This window comes from Lynx canadensis, chromosome A2 (genome assembly GCF_007474595.2).
Source record: "Lynx canadensis isolate LIC74 chromosome A2, mLynCan4.pri.v2, whole genome shotgun sequence".
Taxonomy (NCBI): Eukaryota; Metazoa; Chordata; class Mammalia; order Carnivora; family Felidae; genus Lynx; species Lynx canadensis.
Genome location: NC_044304.2, coordinates 64,480,721 through 64,507,855, shown reverse-complemented (window position 1 = coordinate 64,507,855; position 27,135 = coordinate 64,480,721). Strand labels below are relative to the sequence as shown.

General features: G+C 36.1%; 2 protein-coding genes across 3 annotated transcripts in view; one reads left to right on the top strand and one right to left on the bottom strand.

The window, feature by feature from the left end:
- Positions 1-27,135, top strand: part of LOC115508690 (zona pellucida binding protein) — a 122,935-nt gene that overhangs the window by 43,527 nt on the left and 52,273 nt on the right. For both annotated transcript variants that reach the window (XM_030307641.1, XM_030307643.1), the window contains one exon: positions 15,906-15,982. In XM_030307641.1, the coding sequence (XP_030163501.1) occupies positions 15,906-15,982 (77 nt within the window). The remainder of the gene's footprint in view (positions 1-15,905; positions 15,983-27,135) is intronic.
- On the bottom strand, positions 16,803-19,057 carry LOC115508689 (60 kDa heat shock protein, mitochondrial-like). The gene is given in 2 exon segments (XM_032592368.1): positions 16,803-17,611; positions 17,614-19,057. Coding segments are annotated over 2 exon segments (1,764 nt in total). The 5' UTR covers positions 19,043-19,057; the 3' UTR covers positions 16,803-17,276.

Below are 27,135 nucleotides of genomic sequence, written 5' to 3'. Positions count from 1 at the left end.
AGTGCAGTCTTTAATCCCCATCACCTATTTAGCCCATCCCCCCATCCACCTCCCCTCTGGATTGGAAGAGCAAATATTGTTAAAATGTCTATGCTGCCCAAAGCAGTCTACACTTTTAATGCAGTCCCTATCAAAATACCAACAGCATTTTTCGTAGAACTAGAAGAAACAATCCTTAAATTTGTATGGACCACAAAAGACCCTAAACAGCCAAAGCAATCGTGAAAAAGAAAGGCAAAGCTGGAGGCATCGAAATTCCAGACTTCAAGTTACATTACAAAGCTGTAGTGATCAAAACAGTGTGGTACTGGCACAAAAATAGATACATAGATCACTAGAACAGAATAGAAAATCTGGAAATAAGCCTGACAGCTATATGGTCAATCAATCTTTGACATAACAGGAAAGAATATCCAGTGGGAAAAAGACCATCTCTTCAACATGGTGTTGGGAAAACTGGACAGCTACATGCAAAAGAATGAAACTGGACCACTTTCTTACTCTGTACACAAAAATAAATTCAAAATGGATTAAATACCTAAAAGTGAGACCTTAAACCATAAAAATCCTAAAAGAGAACACAGGCAGTAACTTTATTGACATTGGCTATAGTAACTTCTTTCAAAATACGTCTCCTGAGGCAAGGGAAACGAAAGCAAAAATGAACTATTGGGACTACATAAAAATAAAAAGCTTCTGCACAGTGAAGGAAACAATCAACAAAAACTAAAAGGCAACCTGCAGAATGGGAGATGATATTTGCCAATGATGCATCTGATAAGTGGTCAGTATCCAAAATTTGTAGAGAACTTGTAAAACTCAATGCCCAAAACCAAATAATTCAATCAAAAAAATGGGCAGAAGGCATGAATAGACATTTCTCCAAAGAAGATACCTGCTTTAATTTTTCTTTTTGTCTTTCTTCTAATGTGAAGACAAGTTTTTTATTTTTATTTTTTCTTGTTCCTTGAAGTGTCATGTTAGGTTGTTTGTTGGAGATCTTTTTTGTTGATGTATACTCTTTTGTTTTCTTTCAAGAATTTGAAATTTTATCTTCTGCTAAATGTAGAAGATTCATTTTGAGTAAATATTTTTTATATACTGTGAAATATGGACCCAGTCTTCACTTAAGTGTGGATGTTCAGTTGTCCCAGCGCCATTCTTTGAAGAGACTGTGGTCTTCCCCATTGCACTGTTATGGCACCTTTGTTGAGAGTCAGCCAGCCACCGATATATGGGTTTATTTCTACACTCTTCTACTTCATCGTTCTGTATGCCTGTCCTTAGACCAATACCACACTGTTTTTGTTGTGTTTTGTTTTTAATGTTTATTTTTGAGAGAAAGAGTGCGAGCAGGGTAGGGGCAGAGAAGGGGACAGAGGATCCAAAGTGGGTTGTGCACTGACAGCAGCGAGCCTGATGCAGTGCTTGAACTCACAAACTGTGAGATCGTGACCTGAGCCAAAGCTCAACTGACTGAGCCACCCAGGCGCCCCGCTACACTGTTTTGATCATAAGCTTTTGATAGTACTTTGTAGTGAGATTTGAACCTTGGAAATGAGAGTCCTCCAGTTTTGTTCTTCTTTTCAACGTTGGTTTGCCTAGTTGAAGTTGGTTGCAGTTCCATGGGTTTTAGCATCTATCTTTCCATTTTTGCCAGAAAAGGCCATTAGGGTTTTGGTAGGGAATGCCCTGAACCCACTGATAGCTTTAGATAGTATTAACACCTTAACAATATTAAGTCTTCCAGTCTGCGAATACAGGATATCTTTCCATTTATTTAGGACTTTGTCTTAGACCATTGAGCTACTGTAACAAAATACCACAGACTGGGTAGCTTATAAACAATGGAAATGAGGGGTGCCTGGGTGGTTCAGTCAGTTAAGCGTCTGACTTCGGCTCAGGTCATGATCTCGTCGTCTGTGAGTTCGAGCCCCGTGTCGGGCTCTGTGCAGACAGCTCAGAGCCTGGAGCCTGGTTTGGATTCTGTGTCTCTCTCTCTCTCTCTGCCCCTCCCCTGCTCATGCTCTTTCTCTCTCTCAAAATAAATAAACATTTAAAGAAAACAGTGGAAATTTATTTCTCACATTTTTGGAAGCTGGAATTCTGAGATCAGGGTGGCATCATGTTCAGGAAGGATGCTTTTCAGGTGTGCAGACTTCTCATTATATTCTCACATAGCAGGAGAAGCCAGGGATCTCTCTGGAGCGACTTTTGCAAGAGTACTTGTAACCCCATGCATAAAAGCACTACTCTCGTGACCTAAGAACCTCCCAAAGACCCCCACCTCCTAATATCATCACATTGGGCATTTGGATTTCAAGATACGAATTTGGGGGGTGGATACACATATTGAGGCCATAGCAGATTTCTTTAATTTCTCTCAGCAATGTTTTGTACTTTCCAGTGTGTTAAGTATTGCACCTCTTGATGGATTTATCACTATGTACTTATTTATTCTTTTTGATGCTGTTGTGAGTGCATTTTGTAATTTATTTTGACATTGTTCATTGCTAGTATGTAGAAATTCACTAATTTTTGTGTGTTTTCTTGCATCTTGGTTGAATTAATTTGTTAGCTCTGTGTTTTTTTGTGTCTGTGCTTGGAATTTTTAGTTTTTTCCATATAGAAGATAATGTTACCTGAGGATAACAATAGCTTTGCTTCTTGGCTTTCAACTTGTATAATTTTTATCTCTTTTTCTTGCCAAATTGATTTTGCTAGCCTGTCCAGTATACTGTTTATTAGAAGTGGCACAAGTAAACATCCTTGAATTGCTTGTAATCCTAGGGGGAAAGCTGACATCTCACACTATTGAATATAGGCTATGGGCTTTTCATAAAAGTTCTTCATCAGGTTGAAGCAGTTCGTTTCAATTCTGAGTTTGAGTGTATTTATCATGAAACTGTCAGATTTTGTCAGATGTTTCTTCTTTATCAAATGAGATTATCCTTTTTTTTTTTTTTACCCCTTCTATGAATGCATGTGTTATAATTTTTGATTTTCATATGGTGAACTGTCTTTGCATTCCTGGGAAATATCCCACTTAGTCAGTGTTTAAATTCCTTTGGTATGCTACTGGAATTTGTTCATTACTATATTATGGAGAATGTTTGCATTCATAAGTTGGCCCAGAGTTTTCTTGTGATGTCCTTTTCTGGCTTTGGTGTCAGGGTAATGTTGGCTTCATGAAATTAGGTAGGAAGTGTCCCTTTTCTATTCTTCCAGAAGAGATTGAGAGTTTCTCTAATTACTCTTGATAGAATATACCACTGAAGCCATTGAATCCTGGGTTTTTCTTTATTGGGAGGTTGTTAATTACTGATTTGATCTTTTCTTGTTGTTGTTATATGCTTATTCATATTTTATGTTTCTTTGTGACTCAGTTTAGGTGGTTTATATTTCCATCTCTTTCATCTAGGGTATCATATTTTTGCATATAGTTATACATAATATTCTCTTATTATTCTTTTTATTTATGAAGGGTAGATAGGTAGTAATTCCCTTCTTTAATTTCTTTTTTTCTTTTTTTTTTGTAATTTTTTTTTTAACGTTTATTTATTTTTGAGACAGGGAGAGACAGAGCATGGACGGGGGAGGGTCAGAGAAAGAGGGAGACACAGAATCTGAAACAGGCTCCAGGCTCTGAGCTGTCAGCACAGAGCCCGACGCGGGGCTCAAACTCACGGACCGCGAGATCATGACCTGAGCCGGAGTCGGACGCTTAACCGACTGAGCCACCCAGGCGCCCCATAATTTCTTTTTTTCTTTGGTTAGGTGGTGATCAATATTGTAGATCTTTTTAAGGAACCAACTTTTTTTGTTTTCCTTGATTTTATTGTTTTTTTCTATTCTCTATTTTGTTTATACCTGTTCTATTTTGTATTGTTTCCTTCTTTCTGCTGTTTTTGATTACAGATTTTCTATACGGATTTTCTGATTTTAATTTTCTTGATTTCTGGTTTTTGGTTTTGTTTTGTTTGTTTTTGGTTTTGTTTTTGCTTTTCTAATTCCCCTAACTTTTATTATTGATTCCAGTTACTCAGTGTTTTTAAATTTTTTTCTAATTTGCATTTTTTAAGTTTTTATTTAAATTCCAGTTAGTTAACATATGATGTGTAGTATTGGTTTCAGATGTACAACATAGTGACTCAGCACTTCCATGCAACACCTGGTGTTCATCACAAGTACACATTCTGAATTTTATATTTCTGTTCTTCTGATTGAATTTGTCCTTTTTTGGTTTCCTTAAGATAAAAACTTTATTTAATTTAAATTGTTCTTCTCTTCTAGTATTTGAGTTCAGTACTATAAATTTCCCTCTAAGCCCTGCTTTTACTGTATCCTACAAATTTTGATAAGTTGTATATTTACTTTCATTTGGTCCAGAATATTTGAAAATTGATCGGGACTTATTTTATTCATGTGGTATATATTGGTCTGTTGTTTAAGGTGCAAGAATCTTCCAGCTCTCTTTCTATCATGTATTTCTCGTTTAATTCCGTTGCAGCCTGAGAGCATGTATTGTATCGTTCCTCTTTCAAAACATTTTTCAAAACGTGTTCAGTGGTCCGGAGTGTTGTCTGTCGTGGTGAAAAGTGCATGTGCTCCAGAAGAATTTGTATTCTCCTGCTGGATGAGGCATCCTATAATTGTCAGTTGGATGCATTTGACTGATGTTGCTCTTCAGGTCCACTGTGTTGTTACTGATATTTTACCTTCTGGATTTGTCACAGATTGATCAGAGTTGTTGAAGTGCCCATCTCTATTAGCATAGTGCTCCACTGTCCTTGTGGTTTTATTAGTTTTGGCCTCCCATTTCTACATACTATGTTATTAGGCTTGTACTCGTTAAGGATTGTCTGTCTTCTTGGAAAAATGACACCTTTATCATATATAATAACCTTAATTGTGATAACTTTTCTTTTCCTGATGTTTTATCTACAATGAAAATTAATATTACTGTTCCAGCTTTCTTTTGATTTGAGTTTGTGTGTATATCTTCCCCTACCCCTTTAATCTTCATCTACCAGTGTCTTTGTGTTTAAAGTGGGTTTCTTGAAGATGAGATATAATTAGGTGGGTTTTTTTTGAAAATTCATTCTGACGGTCTTTTTAATTGGTGTATTTAAACCGTTGACTCAAAATCAGTATCGATGGGGTTGGATTGAGATCCACCACATTTGTTACTGTTTTGTGTTTGCTGCCCCTTGTCTTTTGTTTCTTTTTTTGTCTTTATTTTTCTGTGTTCTCTGCTTTTAATTGAGCATACGTATGATTCGGTTTTTTTATAACAGAATTCCCAAATTTGTTCTCCCTTCCCCTTACAACAACACTGTTGTGTACTTAATTGTCCCTAAGCTTTAATCCACTGTACGATATTCACATTATTTGGAACAAGCTATTTATTGTCCGTTTAATGTTAATATTACCTTCGCTTTTTACTTCTCTAATGATATTTATTTAGATACAAGTTTTGGACATATGTTGTTTTCCTTCTCTGTGAAGAACTTCTTTTCACATTTCTTGCCAGGCAGCATTTCTGGTGACAGATTTTCTCAAGTTTTGTTTATCTGAGAAAGTCTTTTTTTCTTCTTCAGTTTTGAAGGATAATTGCACTGGATTCAGCCTTTTAGTTTGGTGGCAGTTTTTCTTTCAATACTTAGATTTATTCACTCTACTCTCTTCTTGCTTGCATGGTTCCTGAAGAGAAGGTTGGCTTAATACTTTTTGAAAATAGTTTCTATTTTTTATTGTGGTCAAATACACATAACATAAAATTTGCCTTCACTATTTCAAATACACAGATAAGTGGTATTAAATACATTCATGGTTTTGTGTCATTGTCATCATCATCCATCTCCAAAACCCTTTTCATCGTAGAAAACTGATTCTTTATCCTCATTAAATAAAGTCCCTATTCTCTTCGCAGCCCCAGGCATCCATCATTCTACTTTCTATTGCTGTGATTTTAATGATCTCATATAAGTGGAATCGTACAGTCATTTTCTTTTTGTTACTGGCTTATTTCACTTACTGTAATGTCCCCACGGTTGATTCATGTTGTTACATATGTCAGAATGTCCCTCCTTTTTAAGGCTGAGTAATATTTCATGTACACACACACACACACACACACACACACACACACATTTTGCTTATCCATTCATCCACTGAAGGCCCTTAGCTTGCTTTCAAGCTTAGCTGTTGTGAATAATGCTGCTTATGGGTGTATGCGTATCTCTTTGAGACCCCACCTTCAGTTGTTTGGAGTAATACTTATAAGTAGATTTGCTGGATTGTTGTAAGTGTATACTTATAAATATATATGGTAATTCTGTATTGATTTCTTTAAGGAACTGCTTTAATTTTCCACAGTGGCTACAACATTTACCATTCTCAATAACAGTGCGTAGGAGTTCTCATTCACCATGTCTTCACCAGCACTAGTTCTTTTTTTTTTTTTTAATGCTTATTTATTTATGTTTGAGAGAGAGAAAGAGAGAGCACAGAGAGAGGGAGACACAGAATCCGAAGCAGGCTCCCGGCTCTGAGTTGTCAACCCAGAGCCCGACACAGGGCTTTAACCCACGAACTGTGAGATCATGACCTGAGTCGAAGTCAGACGCTCACCTGACTGAGCCACCCAGGTGCCCCATTTTTTTTTTATTTTCATAGTAACCATTCTAATGGGTACGCGGCAGCATCTCATTATAGTTTTGGTTTGCATTTACTTAATAATTAATGATTCTTGAATACCTTTTCATGAGTTTATTGGCTGTTTGTACATTTTCTTGAAAGAAATGTCTGTTCGGTTCCATTGTCCATTTTTGAACCAGGTTGGTATCTTTTTATTTAGTTTTATGATTTTTCTGTGTATTCTGTATATTAATCTATTATCAGATCTCAATTTGCAAGTAGTTTCTCCCATTCTGTACATTGCTCTTAACTCTATTAATATTGTCTTTTGATGTACAATTTTTCAACTTTTCATGAAGTTTGTCTAGTTTATTTTATTGCCCTTACCTTTGGTGCCATATGTGAGAAATCATTGCCACATCCAGAAGCTTTTGCCCTATACTTGCTTCTGACAGCGTTTTGGATCTTACATTTAGGCCTTTGATCTATTTTGAGTTAATTTTTGTATATGGTATTAGGTAAAGGTTCAAATTCATTCTCTTACCTGTGAATGTCCATTTTCCCAGCACCGTTTGTTGGAAAGACTTTCCTTTCCCCATTGAATCATCTTGGCACCCTTATCAAAAATCATTTGACTGTATATGTGAGGGCTTTCTTCGTGTCTAACTCTTCCACTGGTCCGTATGACTGTCTTTATGCCAGTTCCATGCTGTTTTGGTTGCTATAGTTTTTTTAGTAAGTTTTGAAATCAAGAATTGTGACGCTTTCAGCTTTGTTCATTTTCAAGATTGTGTTGGCTATTCCAGTCACTTGTGATTCCATATGAATTTTAGGGTGAGTTTTTCTATTTTTACAAAAACATCATTGGAATTTTGGTATGATTGCACGGAATCTATAGGCTGCTTTGTGTGGTGTTGACAGTTTAACACTATTAGGTCTTCCGATCTGTGAACATGGGCATATTTCCATTTATTTTTGTCTTCTTCATTTTCTCACATCAGTGCTTTATAATTTTCATCATGTAAGTTGTTCACCTTCTTGGTTAATTCCTGAGTATTTTTTTTATAATATTGTAAATGAAATTGTTTTCATAATTTCTTCTTCATACTATTGGGTGTAGTTTTAGAAATGCACCTGACTTTGTGTCTGGCAAGTTTGTTGAATTTATTTGTTTGTATAGTTTTATTTATGGAATCTTTATTTCTACATATAATGTTATATCATCCGTGAATAGAAATAAGTTCACTTCATTTCCAGTTTGATACTTTTTATTTCTTTTTCTTGCCTTACTGCACTGGCTAGAACTTCTAGTACTTTGTTGAACAGAAATGGCAGAAGTCCACATCCTTGTTTTTTTCCTCATCTTCAAGGAAAAGCTTTTAGTCTTTTACCACTGAATATGATTTTGGCTGTTGCTGGTGTGTGTGTGTGTGTGTGTGTGTGTGTGTGTGTGTGTGTGTGTATCTTTTATTATATGGTGGGATTTTCCTCCTGCTTCTATATTGTTGAGTATTTTTTTCATGAAAGGGTGTTGAATTTTGTAAAATGGCTTTTTTGCATCAAATGAGATGGGCATGTGTGTTTTTAGCCCCTTTATTCTGTTAATGTGGTGTCTTACATTGCTTTTTGTATGTTGATCCATCCTTGCGTTCTGGTAGTAAATCCCACTTAATCATGGTGTATTACTCTGTGAATATGCTCCTGAATTCAGTGTGCTAGTATTTTGTTGAGGAATTGTGCATCAGTGTTTATTAGTGATACAGATCTGTTATTATTTTCTTTTCTTATAGTGTCTTTGTCTGCTTTTTGTGTTATGGTGATGCTGGCCTCATAGGATGAATTTGGAAGTGTTCCTTCCTCTTCTGCTTTTTGGAAGAGTTTGAGAAGGGTTGGTATTGATTCTTCTTTAAATTGTTGTAAGAATTTGCCACTGAAGTCCTCCAATCCTGGGTTTCTCTTCTCAGTTCTGTTTTCCTTTAGAAATTGTCATAGTCTGGTATTAGGTACATGAATTAGGTGCATACATGTTTATAATTTTTACATATTACCACTCTATTAAATCTATTATTAATATATAATGTTCTCTTTTATACCCTTTTTTGATTTCAAGCTTATTTTGTCTCATATTTGTGTAGTCACCCCTGCTCTCTTTTTGTTACTGTTTTCATGGAGTATCATTTTCCATCCTTCCACTTTCAGTGTACTTGTGTTTTTGTATCTAAAGTGAGCCTCTTGCAGACAGCATGTTGTTGGATTATGGCTGTTTTATTCATTCTGTCAATCCCTGTTTTTTGAGTTGAGAGTTTAATTCATTTACTTTTAAAGTGATTACCCATAGTACAGGCTTTACTTCTGCCATGTTGCTTCTTGTTTTCTATTTTGTTCCTCATTTTCTTCATTATAGCCTTCTTCTTTTTTTTTTTTTTTTTAAAGTTTATTTATTTTGAGAGAGAGAGAGAGCACATGCGCAGGTGGGGCAGGGGCAGAGAGAGGGAGAGAATCGCACGCTGTCAGCCCAGAGCTGGACACCAGGCTCCATCTCACGAACTGTGAGGTCATGACCTGAGCCTAAGTCAAGAGTCAGACTCTTAACCAACTGAGCCACCCAGGCGCCCCAATTACAGTCTTCTTTTGTGTGTAGTTGACTTTTTGTACTTAAATGTTTAAAGCTTGCTTTATTTTCTTTTGTGTATGTTCTATAGGTATTTTCTTTGTTGTCAAAATGGGAGTTACATTTAACATCCTAATGTCATAACGCTAATTTGAATTTATACCAGCATAATGTTAGTACCGTTTGGAAACTCTCCTTCAACAGTTCTGTTCCCACCCCTTTCAGTTGTTGATGACATAAAATTATGACTTTATATATTGACCCAAAATATAAACTAATATTTCAAATGAATTTAGTCTCTCAAATTGTGTAGAAAGTAAAATGTGAAGTTACAAAACAACGTTGCAGTCATACTACCTTTAGGCTGTTTTTTAATCATGTCAATATTACTGTTATAATCCAGTCTTACAATAATAGCAGCTTTTAGCATCACTCACACATTGACCTTTATTGAGATCTTTATTCACATGGCTTTGAATTTCTGTCTTGTGTCCTTCCTTTCACCCTGTACGACTCCCTTGACCATTTCTTGGAGGGCAGATCTAGTGGTAGCAGAGTCCCTCAGCTTTTGTTCATCTGGGAACGTCTTAATTCCTCCCTTACTCTTGAAAGACAGTGTTGCATGTTGTAAGATTCTTGGTTGACATTTAAAAAAAACAACTTTTAGCACTTTTATTATATCAGCCCGGGACATTTGGCCTCTAAAATCTTTTATGTGAAATCTGCTCAGAACCTTATTGAGGATCCGTTGTATGTGACAGGTTACTTCTCTCTTCCTGCTGTCATGATTCTTTGTCTTTCAGAAGCTTCATTATAATGTGGCCTCATGTGAGTCTTTTTGAGTTTACCTTACTTGGTATTTGTTGAGCTTCTAGATGTTTATATTCATCATTTCATCAAGTTTGAGAAGTTTTCAGCCACTGTTTATTAAAATACTTTCTCTGTCACTTTCTTTTCCTTCTGGGACTCCCACAGTGTAGATTTTCGTCCATTTGATGATGTTCAAAAGTTTTCTTAAGTTCTGATCACTTTCCCTCGGTTTTTTTCTTTTCTTTAGATTTGATAATTTCTAATGTTCTGTTTTTAGGTTGGCTGATTTGTTTCTTCTGCCTGATCAGATCTGCCTTCAGATCAGTTATTCACTTCAGTTCTCATACTTAGCAGCTCCAGGATTGCTTTTTAGTTTCCTGTCTCTTCAATATTTCCATTTGTACAGAATTTTGACTTTATCCACACCTACTCTGATTTTTTTCCTCATCTTCAGGAGGGTTGTTTTATACGGGAGAACCTCTTGGGACGAATGGAGGCCTAAACTTACGAACCTGTGGAGGGCCCTGTAAGACAGAACTCCCCTAGAGTTTCTGATACTTGAGTTTGCTCGCTGTGAGCCTTCAACAGATTCTGAGTTACAGATTCTGAATTACAGTTTTCTTACTGGTACTAGCTCCCCTGGCCGGCTCTTGGGGCTTCTCCTGGTGAGCAATAGTTAACCTGTATCCACCCATTTTTCTCTACAATTCTGTGGACAGCAGTTTTCCCGGAGACCTTACTTATTTGGTGAATCAAAGAAGAGTTTGTGAGTTTCAATGTGTGTACCTCTTACGAGGATGGGAGTGATGGCATCCAGGTTCCTTTCATGGTGGACTGTAAACCAGTAGTTCTCTCAGATCTTTTTTGTTTTCTTAATGCTTCTGTTACTGATTTTTTTGTGTTTAATTGACTATAAAATATCATTTTGGTTTTATTCTCATTTCCTTTTCTGAACGTATCTAGTTATTCTCTTGGCAGCCACCGTGCATTTTACAATTAACATCTTGAATGTATAACTATATAGTTTGGATTAACACTAGCCTAGTATGAGCAGTGTACCAAAACTCTGCTCCAGGATAGTTTGTTCCTTCCTCTCTATGGTGTGCTCAGTGATTGCATTTTTATATACGTTGTTTACCATTAACATAGATTTATGACTTTTGTCTTATGTATTTAATTTTAATCACATACATGAAAAAAGTGGAGTTAAAAAAATAAAAATACAGCAATATTGCCTTTTACCTGTGTAGTTAACTTTACAACTGTTATTTATTTCTTTGTATAGCATCAAATTATTATCTGTTGTCCTGTTACTATCTAATGTCTCAAACACTGTGTTTGGAATATTTTACTTTCTTCTTCATTTCTGAATGCTAGTTTTCCAGGATTCTTGGTTGAAAGCGTTTTTTCTTTTAATGCTTTAAATATGTTATCTCACTGCCTTTGAACCTCCATGGTTTTTTTTACAAGAAATCTGCGATTAATCTTTTTATGCACTTGAAGGAAGTGACAAGTTTTTTTTTTTTTTTCTTCTTCTCTCTCTCTCTTTCTGCTTTCCAGATTATCTCTTTGATTTTTGACAGTTTGGTTATAATCTCTTTCACTGTTGAATCCCTTGCATATATCTTGCTTCAATTCCATTCATCTTTTTGGATATGTGATTCATGTCTTTTATCAAATTGGGACACTTTTGGCTATTATTTTTTCAAGTGTTCTTCAAGTATTTTTCTTTTTCTTTTTCTTCTTCTCTTTCTTTTTCTTTTTTTTTTTCTCAACTAGGACCCCCATTATGCTTATGTTAGTACACCTGAAGTCCAACAGTCTCTTAGGCCTTCAGTTCTTTTCCTGCTTTTTCTTCCTGCTCCTCTTAACTGGATACTTTCAGTTTACCTATCCTCAAATTCACAGGTTCTTTCTTTCACAAGATCAATTGAAAACCTGTAGTGAGTTCTTCATTTTAGTTGTTGTAATTGTTAGTTCCAGAATTTCTGTTTGGTCTCCTTTTATATAATCTTTTACTTTATTAATATGATATATTTGTTGAGAAATCATTTTCCTTTTTGTTGTTGTTCTCTGTTCATTATTTCCTTTAGCTTTTTGAGTATATTCAATCCAGTTGGTATGGAATATTTATTTGTCTAATAGTTAAAATTTCTGTGCTTCCTCAGGGATAGTTTGTTTGTTTGTTTGTTTTCGTGAATGGTTCATACTGTCTTCTTTCATTCCTTGTAATTTTTTTTTTGAAAACTGTAGGTAGTTACCATGAAACCAGATTCTTCCACTTCTTTTGTGTCTGTTGTTATTGTTCATAGGTGTTGTGGTTGTTGGTTTAGTGACTTATCTAAACTACCTTTGCAAAGACTGTTCTTTGTTGTGTGTGATCTCTCAGGTCTCATGTCCTTTAGCTTGATGTTAGTGTTCTGATAAGAGATTCCTTAAGTGCTGTGCTTAAGTCACCTTTCTTGATTCAGGTTCTTTTGAATCAATGATTCAGAGACCATTGATTGAAAAACCATTTGATTCTTCTAATTGTAAAAATTCAGCTATTTTCCAGAGTTTCAGCAAAGTTGACTCTGACTGTTTGGGGTTATTTTTGTCAGCATTTCTGTGGTAGGACATGGCTTGAAGTATCCAAAATCACCATATTACTGACATCATTTCTTTTTCATTGTTTCATTTTGTAGAAAGTTTAATCTAAAAAAACAAAACAGGATGCATAGTTTCATACAGGGTGAGGTTAGCCATCTAGCCTAAGTAAAGTAGGTATATCATAGGCAGGAGTTCAGGAAGAAATTGTGCTGTCTCAGATCCAGAGAACTGATCGAGTGAACTGATCTAGGGAGTATGAGCGTTATGTGGTTTATCTAACATGGTGGAGGAAACTATACTGCCTGTTGGCCCTTACTAGCTTTGTACTGGATTTTAACTTAAACATTCTACATGTTGGTGACTTGATTGATCACTGTCCGTACTGACTGATCCTGAAGACTGGATAATTTCTGTTGATTCTGTGTTACTATTTCCAACAATTTTGATTTAGCGTAATAAATAGTAGGTTTTATTTATTTATTTTTTTAAATTTTTTTTTTAAACATTTATTTATTTTTGAGACAGAGAGAGACAGAGCATGAACGGGGGAGGGGCAGAGAGAGAGGGAGACACAGAATTGGAAGCAGGCTCCAGGCTCTGAGCCATCAGCCCAGAGCCCGACGCGGGGCTCGAACTCACAGACCGCGAGATCGTGACCTGAGCTGAAGTCGGACGCTTAACCGACTGATCCACCCAGGCGCCCCGATAAATAGTAGATTTTAATGAATTTTTTTATTTGCCTTAAAATTTTATAAGGATTTAAATTAAAAATAAAATTGTGGGGGCGCCTGGGTGGCTTAGTCAGTTAAGCATCTAACTTCAGCTCAGGTCATGATCTCACAGTTTGTGAGTTCAAGCCCTGCATCAGGCTCTGTGCTGACAGGTCAGCTCAGAGCCTGGAGCCTGCTTCGGTTTCTGTGTCTCCCTCTCTCTCTGCCCTACCCCCACTGGCGCTCTGTCTCTCTCTAAAATAAACATTAAAAAGTTAAAAAAATAAAATTGTGTATCTTCATGATGATCTGATCTCATAATCATATTATATTAAATTGGTAGACTCCGGTCTACCATCTTCTGCATTACTTCATGAGCAGTAGCTTCAAAAGCAAGCATTACCTTGGGTGAATAATATTTTAAATATTTGGCTACAATTTGAAAATGCTTTCTTTAAATCCATTGTATATTTTTGATACATAAATTTAGAAATTTTACATTCCCTGGGTCTGGTTTTAGGATGGTCTCATTTTAAAAGGATTTAAAGTAAAAATAGTCCATTAAAAAAAAAAAAAAAAAAACCTCCTTTTTTTTCCCCCCTCCAAATCTACAACCCTACTTGGAGGTCTGCTTCAGCTCAAACATCTTGTTCTGTTTGCTTTTATAAAATCACCCAGATGTGGTTTGTCTTTTTTGTGATATTTGATAATTCTTTGTGATATTAATTCAGATGAAAGCAGGGAAGTTACATAATGTGTCTGGTTTGGGGAGAATACTGAAGGGGCGCCTGGGTGGCTCAGTTGGTTAAGTGTTCAACTCTTGATTTCCACTCAGGTCATGATCTTGCGGTTCGTGAGATCAAGCCCTGTGTTGGGCTCAGCACTGACAGCATGGAGTCTGCTTGGGATTCTCCTTTCCCCTGTGCGTGCATGCTCTCTCTCAATTGTAATTGTCAAAATAAATAAGCTTAAATAAAAATAAAAAAGAATACTGAAATAATGAAGATTGCCCAATATTCTACAAGTGTATTCTGCATTTATTAGTACTTCTGTGGTCAATTTTACTACCTTCGTATCAACACTTATCCATCCAACATATTTTACATAACATATCAGGCAAAGTCAGTAATATAGAGCAAGGATCTTTCTTCAAGAAGGTCATATTCTACTTAAAGGAAGATGTCATGTAACAGTAGTACAGCAAATACTGTGGCGGAAATTCCAGGTGTTCTTTGGGTGCTATGAAAGTAGAGATGTCATTAGGAGATAAACAGTTAAGGAGACCCATGAAATTATTGGTGTTTTAAAAGAATTCCATGCAGAATAGCAACTTAAAGTCATGTATAAAGACAACACAGAGTATATCTAGGAAACATTCTAGAATGGCTAATGGGTAGGATATGATTGAGAATTTGGAGAAAGTAAAATAGTCACGATTGCTTGTGGTTAGAGAAGAGCTTAGATTGTTAAGACTGACATATTTATATTTAAATTTTTTTTAATGTTTATTTATTTTTGAGAGAGACAGAGACAGAATGAGAGTGTGTTAGGGACAGAGAGAGAGGGAGACACAGAATCCAAAGCAGGCTCCAGGCTCTGAGCTGTCAGCACGGAACCCGACATGGGGTTTGAACTCACTAGCTGTGAGATCATGACCTTGAGCTGAAGTCAGACGCTCAACTGACTGAGCCACCCAGGCACCCCTGACATATTTATATTTTAAATCTTATTTTTACAACTGGAAAGAATGGCAAAATCATAATATTTAGCCTGTTGTTTTACAGAGCAGAGAGCAGAAGTCTCAAGGAGATAGTAAATAATGTGCCTGGGTTTCTTGATGATAGACCTAGGGGTAGAAATCAGACTTTGTATATTTTGGTCCATAGTGAAGTAACTGAGGGCTTTAGAACCCTGATAATTAGGTTGATGAGGTAATTTAGAAAGATTAATAGAAATCTCTAAAGTCCTCTTTTTCTTATTCCCCTTTTGGTTTTTATGTCTTTGCAAATTTTTTATATCTTCCATGTTCCTCAGTCAAGTAAGGTGTAGTTATTCATGGTAGTCTCTTAATGATCCTTTGAATTCCCATGTTACCGGTTATAGTGTCTCCTTGTTTATTTATAATTTTGTTGGTTTGGGACATTTCTTTTTTCCTTGGTTAGCTTTCCTAAGAGGTTGCCAATTTTGTTTCCTTTTCAGAGGAGCAACTAACTCTTACTTTGGTGAAGCTTTTCTATGATTTTTCTGTTCTTTATTTCATACATTTCTGTTCTAGTCTTTATTGTTATGATCAGGCATTGTTATTGTTACTATCATTATTATTAATTCTTAGGATCAGTATAATAGTGAGGTTTTCCTGATTCATATTAAAAAACTTTTTGGCTTAGGTTTGTAGCTAAAAAGAGTAGTTTAACATTAGGAAAATTGCTTAATTACGAGTGGAAGAGAAGTATTAGATAAATCATCTGTTTTATATTTCAAAATCCAGTTTTAATATTATGATACAGTACTTTGGGCCCATGATAAAATAAAATGTATTTTCTCAGTTTCATCTCTAGACACTGAAAAAGGACCTAAGCCATGTGCAGACCATAATTGTGAATCTTCCAAAAGACTGTCTAAGGTATGTTATGTGAGGCTGGAGAAAGAAAACACCATGAACATGCTCAGTGTGTAAGTAAGCACTTCAGCTGTTTTAGAAAACATCAAATCCAGCCCTGCACTTAGGAAGTTCAACAATAAAAATAAAACTTCAAATAATAAATGACAATAACTTAATAGTTATTATTTTTATGAAAAGCTTTAGAATTTAGCATCTTGTGACTATATTAAGAAAGATGATTTTTCCACTTATTGGCCTTATTTGTTGTTCCATGTAATTAGTGTATATGTATACGTACATATATTAGTATGTTATATATACTATGTATATGTATATATGTATATTAGTGTGTATGTGTATATCTATGTAATTATAATTAAATCACATAGAGTCCTCTCAGTGCTTAGGCTAAAAATTATGCTGAAACTCCCAGCAGGTATTTTAATGTACTTTTCTCTCTCACATCATACTCCACGTATGTAACATACAGCAGTGTTTTCCTGTCTCTAATGACTCTTCAGTGATCATAAGCACTTTGTAAAAAGGTGATATTTTTGAATACTTAGAATATAAAATTATTTACATTATGATAGTTGTAAGGGTTTCCTGTTCAAGGTACAGGTATTGCATATTCAGGTCAATATCCATTACTTTTGCTCAGTGAAATTGATTGAAGGGGATGATTTCTTAACTTGCGCTTAGTAAGCCTCCTGAAATAGTATTGCTACATCATCAATCTGTATGTTTTCAAGTATTTCCATTTAAAATTTTTCCTTAGGGGTTATCTTTTACCTATGGGATAATTTTTTTGTTTTTTTGTTTTTTTGGGTTTTTTTTTTTTAGTTTAAACAAATTTTTATTACACAAAGGTTGTCACATAATTGGATATTTCTCTACTTTGTACACAATTATTCTTACTCTCCACAGAAAGGCTGCTTCTTAACTTTTCATCTGGTGATGGCAAGCACTAAAATCCTGATTTTAACAGAATAATAGTAAAAATGCCTCAGTGATTTAAGTTGAAAGCAGTACATTGGTACATGGCTCTTGCATTCAGTTATCAGGAATGTACAAATGTCTTTTTATTCAAAAATACAAAATAAATTATCTGTAGGCATGGACAATGACAGCAGTAAACCATTATATGTTGTCAACTGAAACCAGTAACTGATGGTTATAGTGATTTTCTTAAACATCAGCCAGCCTTTTCTTCAGTCATTTCCTTCAACTGACTTCTCTGAAGTTATTCTTGAGGGGCACTGCCTTGAGCTTCCTCTCACAGTTCATTAACAATGGTAAAGCGCTATTCTAGGAATTAGAACATGCCACCTCCCATACCACCTCCCATTCCTCCCATTCCGCCCATTCCAGGGTCCTTCTCTTCCTTAGGAATTTCGGTGAGTACAACTTCTGCTGTAGTTAACAGAGAGTCCACTCCAGCAGCATCCAATAAAGCAGTTCTTACAACCTTAGTTGGATCAATGATTCCCTTTTCGACCATATTCACAAAATCTCCAAGCATAGCATCATAACCAACTTCTGAGGAACTCTGCATAATTTTCTCAACTATCAATGATCCTTCAACACCTGCATTCTTAGCAATGGTCATTGCAGGAATTTTGAGTGTTCTCTTAATGATTTCTATACCAATTTTTGATCTTCATTAGCTGGAGTTATTGAATCCAAGGCTGGAATGCACCGAAGCAGGGCACAACCCCCTCCCAGAACAATGCCTTCTTCAACAGCAGCTCGGGTAGGATTGAGGGCATCTGTAACTCTGTCTTTTTTTTCATTCACTTCAACATCGCTTGTGCCACCAACCTTCAGCACAGCTACTCCATCTGAGAGTTTTGCCAGACGTTCATTCAGTTTTTCCTTTTCATATTCACTAGTTGTGATATCTAACTGTTCAATGATTTCTTGGATACGTTTTTCAATTTGAGCCTTGTCACCTTTTCCTTTTAAGAGCATGGCATCATCTTTGGTCACAATGACTTCTCCAACTTTTCCTAAGTCATGAGGCTGAACATCTTCAAGATTTAGAGTCAACCCTTCTTCTCCAAACACTGCACCATCAGTAGCAATAGCCATATCTTTAAGCTGGTTCTTTCTATTGTCACCAAAACCTGGAGCTTTGACAGCTACAACCTGAAGACCAACTTTCAGCCTATTCGGAACAAGTGTACTCAGAGCTTCTCCATCAACATCTTCAGCAATTATGACCAAGGGCTTACGGTGAGCATTGGCAATTTCAAGAGCAGGTACAATGGACTGGACACTAGAAATTTTCTTTTCACTCAACAGAACATAGGCATCTTGGAATTCACATTTCTGCCCTTTTGATGTATTAATAAAGTATGGAGAAATATAACCTCGATCAAATTTCATGCCTTCAATAATTTCTAATTCATCATTTAGTGTTTTTCCATCCTTTACTGTGATGACACCTTTCCTTCCAACCTTTTTCATTGCATCAGAAATGATGTTGCCAATTTCTTTATCTCCATTTGCAGAAATGGTAGCAACCTGAGCAATTTCTTCAGGGGTTGTCACAGGTTTAGACTGCTTCTTAAGTTCAGCAATTACAGCATCAACAGCTAACATCACACCTCTCCTGATTTCCACTGGATTAGCACCTTTGCTAATCTTCTCGAAGCCTTCCTTGGCAATAGAGCGTGCCAGGACAGTAGCAGTAGTGGTGCCATCTCCAGCCTTTTCATTTGTGTTATTGGCAACGTCTTGAACAAGTTTAGCGCCAATATTTTTATATTTATCTTTTAAATCAATTGACTTTGCAACAGTCACACCGTCTTTTGTTACTTTGGGACTGCCCCAACTCTGTTCAATAATCACTGTTCTTCCCTTTGGCCCCATAGTAACAGCTACAGCATCAGCTAAAAGGTCTACACCTTGAAGCATTAAGGCTCGGGCATCTGCACCAAATTTTACATCTTTGGCATAGGCCCGAGTAAGATGAGGAGCCAGTGCCCTGGACACTGGCCTAATTTGGCGAAGTACTGCGGGTAATCGAAGCATTTCTGCGGGGCAGCGGCAGGGCGTGCGGACGATGAGGCAGGCCATCGGAGGCGAGTGAGGGACCTTAACTTTTGAAATAGGAGTTATGTTATGGGGCACCAGGAACAGAGAGCAGTAAGTCTTATTTTTTTAATCTTATTTCTTAATCCATGGGTACTGTGCTAACCTTTATTATTAACACATCTTTTAGACTTCTACCAATCTTCAAACTTTTACATAGTCATAAACCTTCATTTCTTTGGTGATGGAGTGGGAATGTGTGTTCAAGCCTGGGAATTAGGAGTAGGGAAGGAAATGGACACATTTTATTAATTTTCTTCAAGATGATCTCATGGTGCTACCCATTTGTAGTTTCCTTACGTCATTTAACATTGAGAGTCAATTTTATTTCTACTTTTTAAATAGAAACAAAAAATCAAATTCTGCAATCCATGAAGCTTGTAATAAGAAAGGTCTGCAATTTTATTAACTCCATTTGTTCGTTTAGAATGTTATTTGCTTATATTAGGTTGTCCCTGGAACATTCTGCCCTGTGACTTTTCCTTTCATTTGGATACTTTTTTTTTTTTTTTTTTTTTTTTGCTATTCATCTGTCCCTTTGCTTCCTTTTTTCTCTTCTGTCCTCCTTCCTGTTGTCCTTCTTTTCTTTCTTTTCTGGGCATAAAATGGTCTCTTTTTGTTTATTATCTCAAAATAAAGACTGGTGCTTTTCTGGCTTGATGGTAGTGTAATAGCAGTGTAATGGTTAGCATAATAATAAAAAGAATTCAGTAGCACCTGGGTGGCTCAGTCCTTTGAGCATCCAGCTTCACTTCAGGTCATGATCTCCTGGTAGGTGAATTCAAGCAGGCATCCGGCTCCCTGTGTCTCCCTCTCTCCCTCTGCCCCTCCCCAGCTAATGCTTTTCTCTCTCTCAAAAAATAAATAAACTTAAAAAAAAAAAAGAATTCAGAATTTCCAGGCCAAAGTATTTTCAAAGAAGCATTTCTGGGGCCTTCATTTGCAGATCTGAAAAATTATTTAATATTACCTGCTTTAGTGTTCATTTCATTGGGTTTTCAACTTTAGGGCCTTTTCATTTTGCATTAGCTTCTTATTTATTGCTATAAGTACACTTCTTTGAACTTAGAAAGATCTAAGTAACTTGAAATTTTCCCCCAACTATGGTAAATTCAAACTTATCTTGGCATATTTGCTGCAGTGAAGATCTATCTGGCTCTTTGAAGATTTGATCCGAGTATGTTCTGTTTCTTCTTAGATGCACTGTTTTTCCACTGTTCTCTTGCATTGATCTGTTTGTTAATCCTGTGCCATACTTTCTTCATCACTGTTCCTTTACAGCAATCTGATGTCAGGTAGTATAAGTATTTTATATTGGTTCCTTTTCAACATTGTTTTATATTTTCTAGGTCCTTTGTATTTCCAAAAATGTCTATTTTTTATTTTTTTAATGTTTTTATTTTTTATTTATTTTTTTTTTAATTTTTTTTTTCAACGTTTATTTATTTTTGGGACAGAGAGAGACAGAGCATGAACGGGGGAGGGGCAGAGAGAGAGGGAGACACAGAATCGGAACGAGGCTCCAGGCTCTGAGCCATCAGCCCAGAGCCCGACGCGGGGCTCGAACTCACGGACCGCGAGATCGTGACCTGGCTGAAGTCGGACGCTTAACCGACTGCGCCACCCAGGCGCCCCCTAATGTTTTTATTTTTGAGACAGAGCACCAGTGGGGGAAGGGCAGAGAGAGGGGGACAGAGGATCCGAAGCAGCTAGGTGCTGACAGCGGTGAGCTGACACGGGGCTGGAACTCAGGAACCCCAAGATCATGATGGCTGGAGCCTAAGTTGGACACTCAACCAACTGAGCCACCCAGGTGCCCCTGTTTCTAAAAATTTTAAATCAGCATGTCAAGTTTCCAAAAACAATGAAAAATGCCCCAGATTCTGATTGGCGTTTCCATATATCTCCCAGTCAGTTGGTGAGAAGTAAAATTTTAATAATACGAAGTTTTCCTATACCTGATCATGTTAGTTTTTCCATGTTTATTTAGGTTTAAAAAATTCACTTTTTTTTTCTTGGCAGTTTTTAGTTTAAATGCCTTGCATGTTTTCTGCTAAATTTATTCCTAAGTATTTTGTAGGGTTTCTTTTTTTTTTTTTTTTTTTTGGTACTGTCTTAAATGGAATATTTAAAAAATTCATTTGTCAGTTTCAGTTTTCAATAGATGTTTGGATGTTGTATATTTCGTATTGTATTTGCCACCTTGTTAAATTCATTTGCTATAATAGTTGTTTTAAAGATTACTTAGGATTTTCTATATAAACCACCGTGTCATATGCAGATAGAGACTGTGTTTTTGTTTTTGTTTTTTTCCTGATTTTTATACCTTTTGTTTCTTTACTGATCCTGTTTGAATGGCCAGATTTTACAGTATTTAGTCATAAGAGTAGGTATCCTTTTCTTGTTCCTGATCTTAGGGGAAAAGCATTTAGTCCTTCACTATTAAATACATTGTTAGCTCCAAATTTTCATAGATGCCATTTACCAGATCAAGGAAGCTCGTTTCTATTTCTAGTTTACTGAGAGATTATGTTATGGATATTTGTTCAATTGTGTTAATACTAATTCTGCCTTTATTGAAAAAACCCCATATATCTTCATTATAAGTTTAGCAGAAAACATGGAAGACCTTCAAACTAAAAACCACAGTTTGTGCTTTTATCCTTATAAAATGTCCCCTTTAACCCTTGCTCTCAAATGTTATCTGAAATTAATATTATTAATTCAGTGATTCTATGCTTACGGTTTGCCAGAGATACGTTTCTAACCATTTGGTTTCAATTATCTATGTCCTTATATCTAAAATGCATGTTTCTTATAGACAACATATAATTGACCCCTTTCTATTCTCAATAAAAACGTCTTTAATTGGAGTATTTATTCCAGTAAAGTTTAGTGTCATTATTGATATAATTGGATTTATGCCTATTATTTTACTATTGTTTCCTTATTTTCCCTTTCTTTTGTAATTTTGTTACCCTTTTTCTTTTTCATTCTTTGTATGTATTTTCAGAGTTTCATTTTATCTATCTATGTTTATTTATATTGAGATACAACTGACATATAACGTGATACTGCTGTTTTAGGTTTACAACATAATCACTTGATGTATGTATATATTGCAATACTATTATTACGATAAATTAACATGTATAACCACACAGAGTTGCTGATTTTGTGTGTATGTGTGATGAGAATTTTAAGATGTATTATCTTAGCAACTTTCAAATATACAGTACATTTTTGTTACCAGAGTAACCATGCTGTACATGACCTCCCCAGACTTATTTAGTTGTCTTACCACATCTACGGTTTCACTTTCCATGGTTTCAGTTACCAGTGGTCAACTATGGCCCCAAAGCAGATAATCTTCCTTTCTCATGTTTGTCAGTAGGTCATTAGTGTCAAAATGCCTGCATTATTCACCTCACTTCATCTCATCACATGTGCTTTTGTATCATCTCACATCATCACAGGAGAAAGAAGGGGGCAAGTAGAGTGCAATAAGATATTTTAAGAGACAGATAAAGAGACTACTTTCACATAACTTGTGTTATAGTACATTATTATAATTGTTCTATTTTATTGTTGTTGTTAATCCCTTATTGTGATATAATTTATAAACTCAACGCTACCATAGGGATGTATGTATAGGACAAAACATGGCATATGTAGGGTTGAGTAACAGCCACAGTTTCAGGCATCCATTGGGGATCTTAGAATGTATTCTCCATGGTAAGAGGGGACTCCTGTAACTGGAGCTTTGTGCCATTTGATCACCTGTTGACACATCTCATCCCCTGCCCAACTTTGATTGTTTTAAGATTGCACATATAAGTGAATTCAGACAGTATGTCTTTTTCTTAATTTTACTTAGCATAATGCCCTTAAGATCCATCCATGTTGTTGCAGATGGCAGGATTTCCTTTTATTTTACATGTGTGTATATGTGTGTGTTTACTTACAGTTGTGTATGTGTATATACATACACACATATATATATATACGTGTGTGTGTATGTACATATATATATGTAAATGCATACACACACACACACACACACACACACACACACACACACACGGTGTTTTCTTTACCTGTTTATCCATTGATGGACACTTAGGTTGTTTCCGTGTCTTGGGTATATAAGTAAATGCTGCAGTGGACATGGGGGTGCACGTATCTTTCTGAGATAGTGATTTCCCGGATATATACCTGGAAGTAAAATTGTTGAATTATCTGGTGGTTCTGTTTTCAATTTTTTGAGGAACTTGTCTATGGTTTTTAGTGGCTGTACCTATTTCCATTCCCACCAATAGCCCACAAGGTTTTCATTTTTCTCATCGTCTTTGCCAGTGCTTGTTATTTCTTGTCTTTTTGATAATAGCCTTTTTCAACAGGTGTGAGGTTATATTTTGTGGTAGTTTTGATGTGCCTTTCTCTTATCATCAATGACATTGAGCACCTTTCCATGTATGGGTTCGCCATTTGTAAGCCTTTTTTTGTTTTTTGGAAAAATATCTGTTCAGAACTTCTGCCCATATTGTAATTGTGTTTTTTGTCATTGTTTTTATTGACTTGTAGGAGTTATATATTTTGGATATTAACCCCTTAACAGATACCTGATTTAAAATTGTTTCCTTCCATTCCATAGGTTGCCTATTTATTGCTGGTTTTCTTTGCTGTACAGAGGCCTTTAGGGTTGCTGCAGTTTCACTTGTTTATTTTGGTGTTTGGTATCAAATCCAAAAAAGTCATTGTCAGAACCGATCTCAAGGCGCTTACCCCCTATCTTTTGTACCAGGAGTTTTATGGCTTCAGGTTTTACATTTAATAAGTGGATTGCTTTGGGTAGTGTGGACATTTTGACAGTATTAATTCTTCCAACCCATGAGCATGGACTGTTTTCCCATTTATTGTGGCTTCTTCAGTTTCTTTCATTACTGTCTTGTAGTTTTCAATACGTAACTTTTTCACCTCTTTGGTTCCATTTATTTTTAGGTATTTTATTCTTTCTGATATATAATTTTTTATGGGATTGTTTTCTTAGTTTATCTTTCTGATGTTTTATTTTTGAAGTACAGAAATGAAGCTAATTTTGTATGTTGATTTTATAACCTGCAACTTTTCTGCATTCGTTTTACAGAGTTTTTTTTCTTTGTAGGTGGAGTCATTAGGGTTGTTACATATAACACCCTCCCATCTGCAAATAGAGTCCTTCTTCCTTTCCAGTCGAATGCCTTTTCCTTCTTTGATGCCTTGAACTGTTTTGTATCTCCTTGCTCTGACTGGTGCTTCCCATACTGTGTTGAATCAAGGTGGCGAGAGTGGGCATCTGCCTGGGTTTCCCATCTCAGAGGAAGACTTTGAAAGTTTCACTGCTGACTATGTCAGCTGGGGGTTTGTCATATATGGCCTTTGTTATGTTGAAGTTCATTTCCTCTGAACCCACTTTATTGAGAATTTTTATCGTAATGGATGGTGAATTTTGTGATGATTTTTAACCACCTATTGAGATGGTCATATGATTTTTATCCTTCATTTTCTTAATCCGGTGTATTGTACTGATGCATTTGTTTATGTTGAGGCTTCCTTGTAGCCTTGGGATAAATGTCACCTAATCACGATGCTGTTTTTTAAAAAAAAAAATTATTTTTTTAATGTTTTTATTTATTTTTGAGAGAGAGACAGAGTACTAGTGAGGGATGGGTATAGAGAGACGGAGAAACAGAATCCGAAGCGGGCTCCAGGCTCTGAGCTGTCAGCACAGATCCCGATGTGGGGCTCGAACTCACAAACTCTGAGGTCATGACCTGAGCCGAAGTCGGACACTCAACTGAGTGAGCCACCAGGCACCCTGATGTATGATCCTCTTAATGTAGTGTTGAATTTGGTTTACTAATGTTTTGTAGAAGATTTTTGCATGTCTGTTCATCCAGGATAGTGACCTCAGTTTTCATTTCTGGTAGTGTCCTTGTCTGGTATTTGTATCAGGTAATGCTGGCCTCATAAAATGAGTTTGCAAGTGTTCCCTCCTTTTGTATGTATTTTTAAATAATTTGAGAAAAATTCTATTAATTTGAGAAAAATTGGTATTAATTTTTTCTTTGAATTTTTGGTAAAATTCACCAGTGAAGCCATCTGTCTGGTCCTGGACTTTGGTTGTTGGGAGGGTTTTTGATTGTTGATTTAGGCCCCTTACGAATAATTGATATGTTCAGATTTTCTCTTTTTTCATGATTCATTCTTGGTAGGTTGTATGTTTCTATATATTTATCCATTTCTTTTAGGTTGTCCAATTTGTTGGTATATAATTGTTCATAATAGTTTCTCGTGTTTTGTATTTCTGTGGTATGGTATGTAATGTCTCCATTTTCATTTCTGATTTTATATGCTGGAATCTGCTCTCTTCTTGGTGAGTGTAGGTAAAAGTCCGTATTTTTTGGTTTTTTTTAACTGCTTTTTGTTGATATTTTTTTATTGTCTTTTTGGAGTCTTTATTTTGCTCTGATCTTTATTGTTCTCTCAATGAGAAATGAGAGAGATCATGACCTGAAGTGAAATCAAGAGTCAGATGCTCAAGTGACTGAGCCACCCAGGCGCCCCTCTGTTTAAGTCTCCTTACCTTGCGTGTGCGTTAACTAATTACTGTATTTATTATGATCATAGTTATTTTTTTTACTATTTGTCTTTTGTTCTTCATACAGTATTTGTAAGTGATTAAGCAGTTAACACTAGATTATTCAGAATTCCACTGTACATTGACCTTGAAATGTGCACTTTCACATGTTTTCCTGGTTACTAATTAGCATGCTTTCCCTTTAGCTTAAGGCACTCCCTTGAACATTTCTCATAAGGCCAGTCTGGTGGTGAGGAACTCCTTCAGCTTTTTATTTTGCATGAAAAAATTGAGGAGAGTTTTAAGTAAGATAGAGCTGTAAGAATATTCCAGAGAAATCCCTTGTACACTTTGCCCAGTTTCTCCCAATGGTGATGTCTTGCAACCATACCGACAGAGAACAGTCTCCCAGGAGGGGGTATTGACATTGGTAAAATCCACTGCCGTCCTTCTTCTTTGGCCAGTTCACTTGTATTCATTTCTGTGTGTTAAGTTCTGTGATGTTTTATCATTTGTGCAGAGTCCTATATCCACCACCATAGTCCAGATACAGATAGTTCAGTCCTGCAAGGGTTCCTGTGCTGCTTTTTCATAACCACGCCCTCCTCTTTCCTCACCCCTCCCACCCCTCTCCTTAATGGGTGATGTTAATTTTAATTAATTGATTTATTCTTAATTCTGCCCTCCTTTTGTAAAGTTTCATTTTAAAAATTACAACAAAGGAATCTTGGAGAATGTAACCTTTTGCTGTTGACTTTTTTTTCCCCTCAGCATAATTTCCTACAGATTCATCTGAGGTGGTACATCTATCAGTAGTCTGTTCCTTTACTTTACTGAGTTAGTGTCCCACAGGGCATATACGTATACAGCTTGTTTAGCTTTTAATCTGTTCTAGGACATCTGGACCGATCCCTAGTTTTGACTGTTAAAATTAAAGCTTTTGTAAACTTTGTGTACAAGTTTTCATGTGAAAATAATTTACCGTGTCGGAAGACTAATTGTGGGTGATATTACAGTTAACTTTCCGTTCCCATCAGCAGTGTCTGCGTGGTCCAGTTTCTCTGTGCTCTACTCTGCATGTGGTATTGTGTAACTGTTGTTGAGTTTGTCCCCATGAAAGTTACTTAGCAGTATCCCATGATGGTTGGCATTTGCATTTCCCTAGTTGCTAATGATGTTGATCAGGTTTTGTTATGCTTATTTGCCACCTGCACTTCCTTTTTGATGAAGTATCTGATGCTCATTTTCTGCCTGAATTGTTTGCTTTTCTACTGTTGAGTGAGGAGGGCTCTTTGTATATTCTAGATGTAGTCTTTTTCTGAGAGGTTGTTTGTAAATATTTTCTCCTAGATTTTAGCTTCTCCTTTCTTCCTCTTCACATGGGTTTTTAAGGAAAAAAGTGTATCGTTTTTATGAGTTCAAGTGTATCAATTGTTCCTTTTATGGGTTGTGCTTTTTT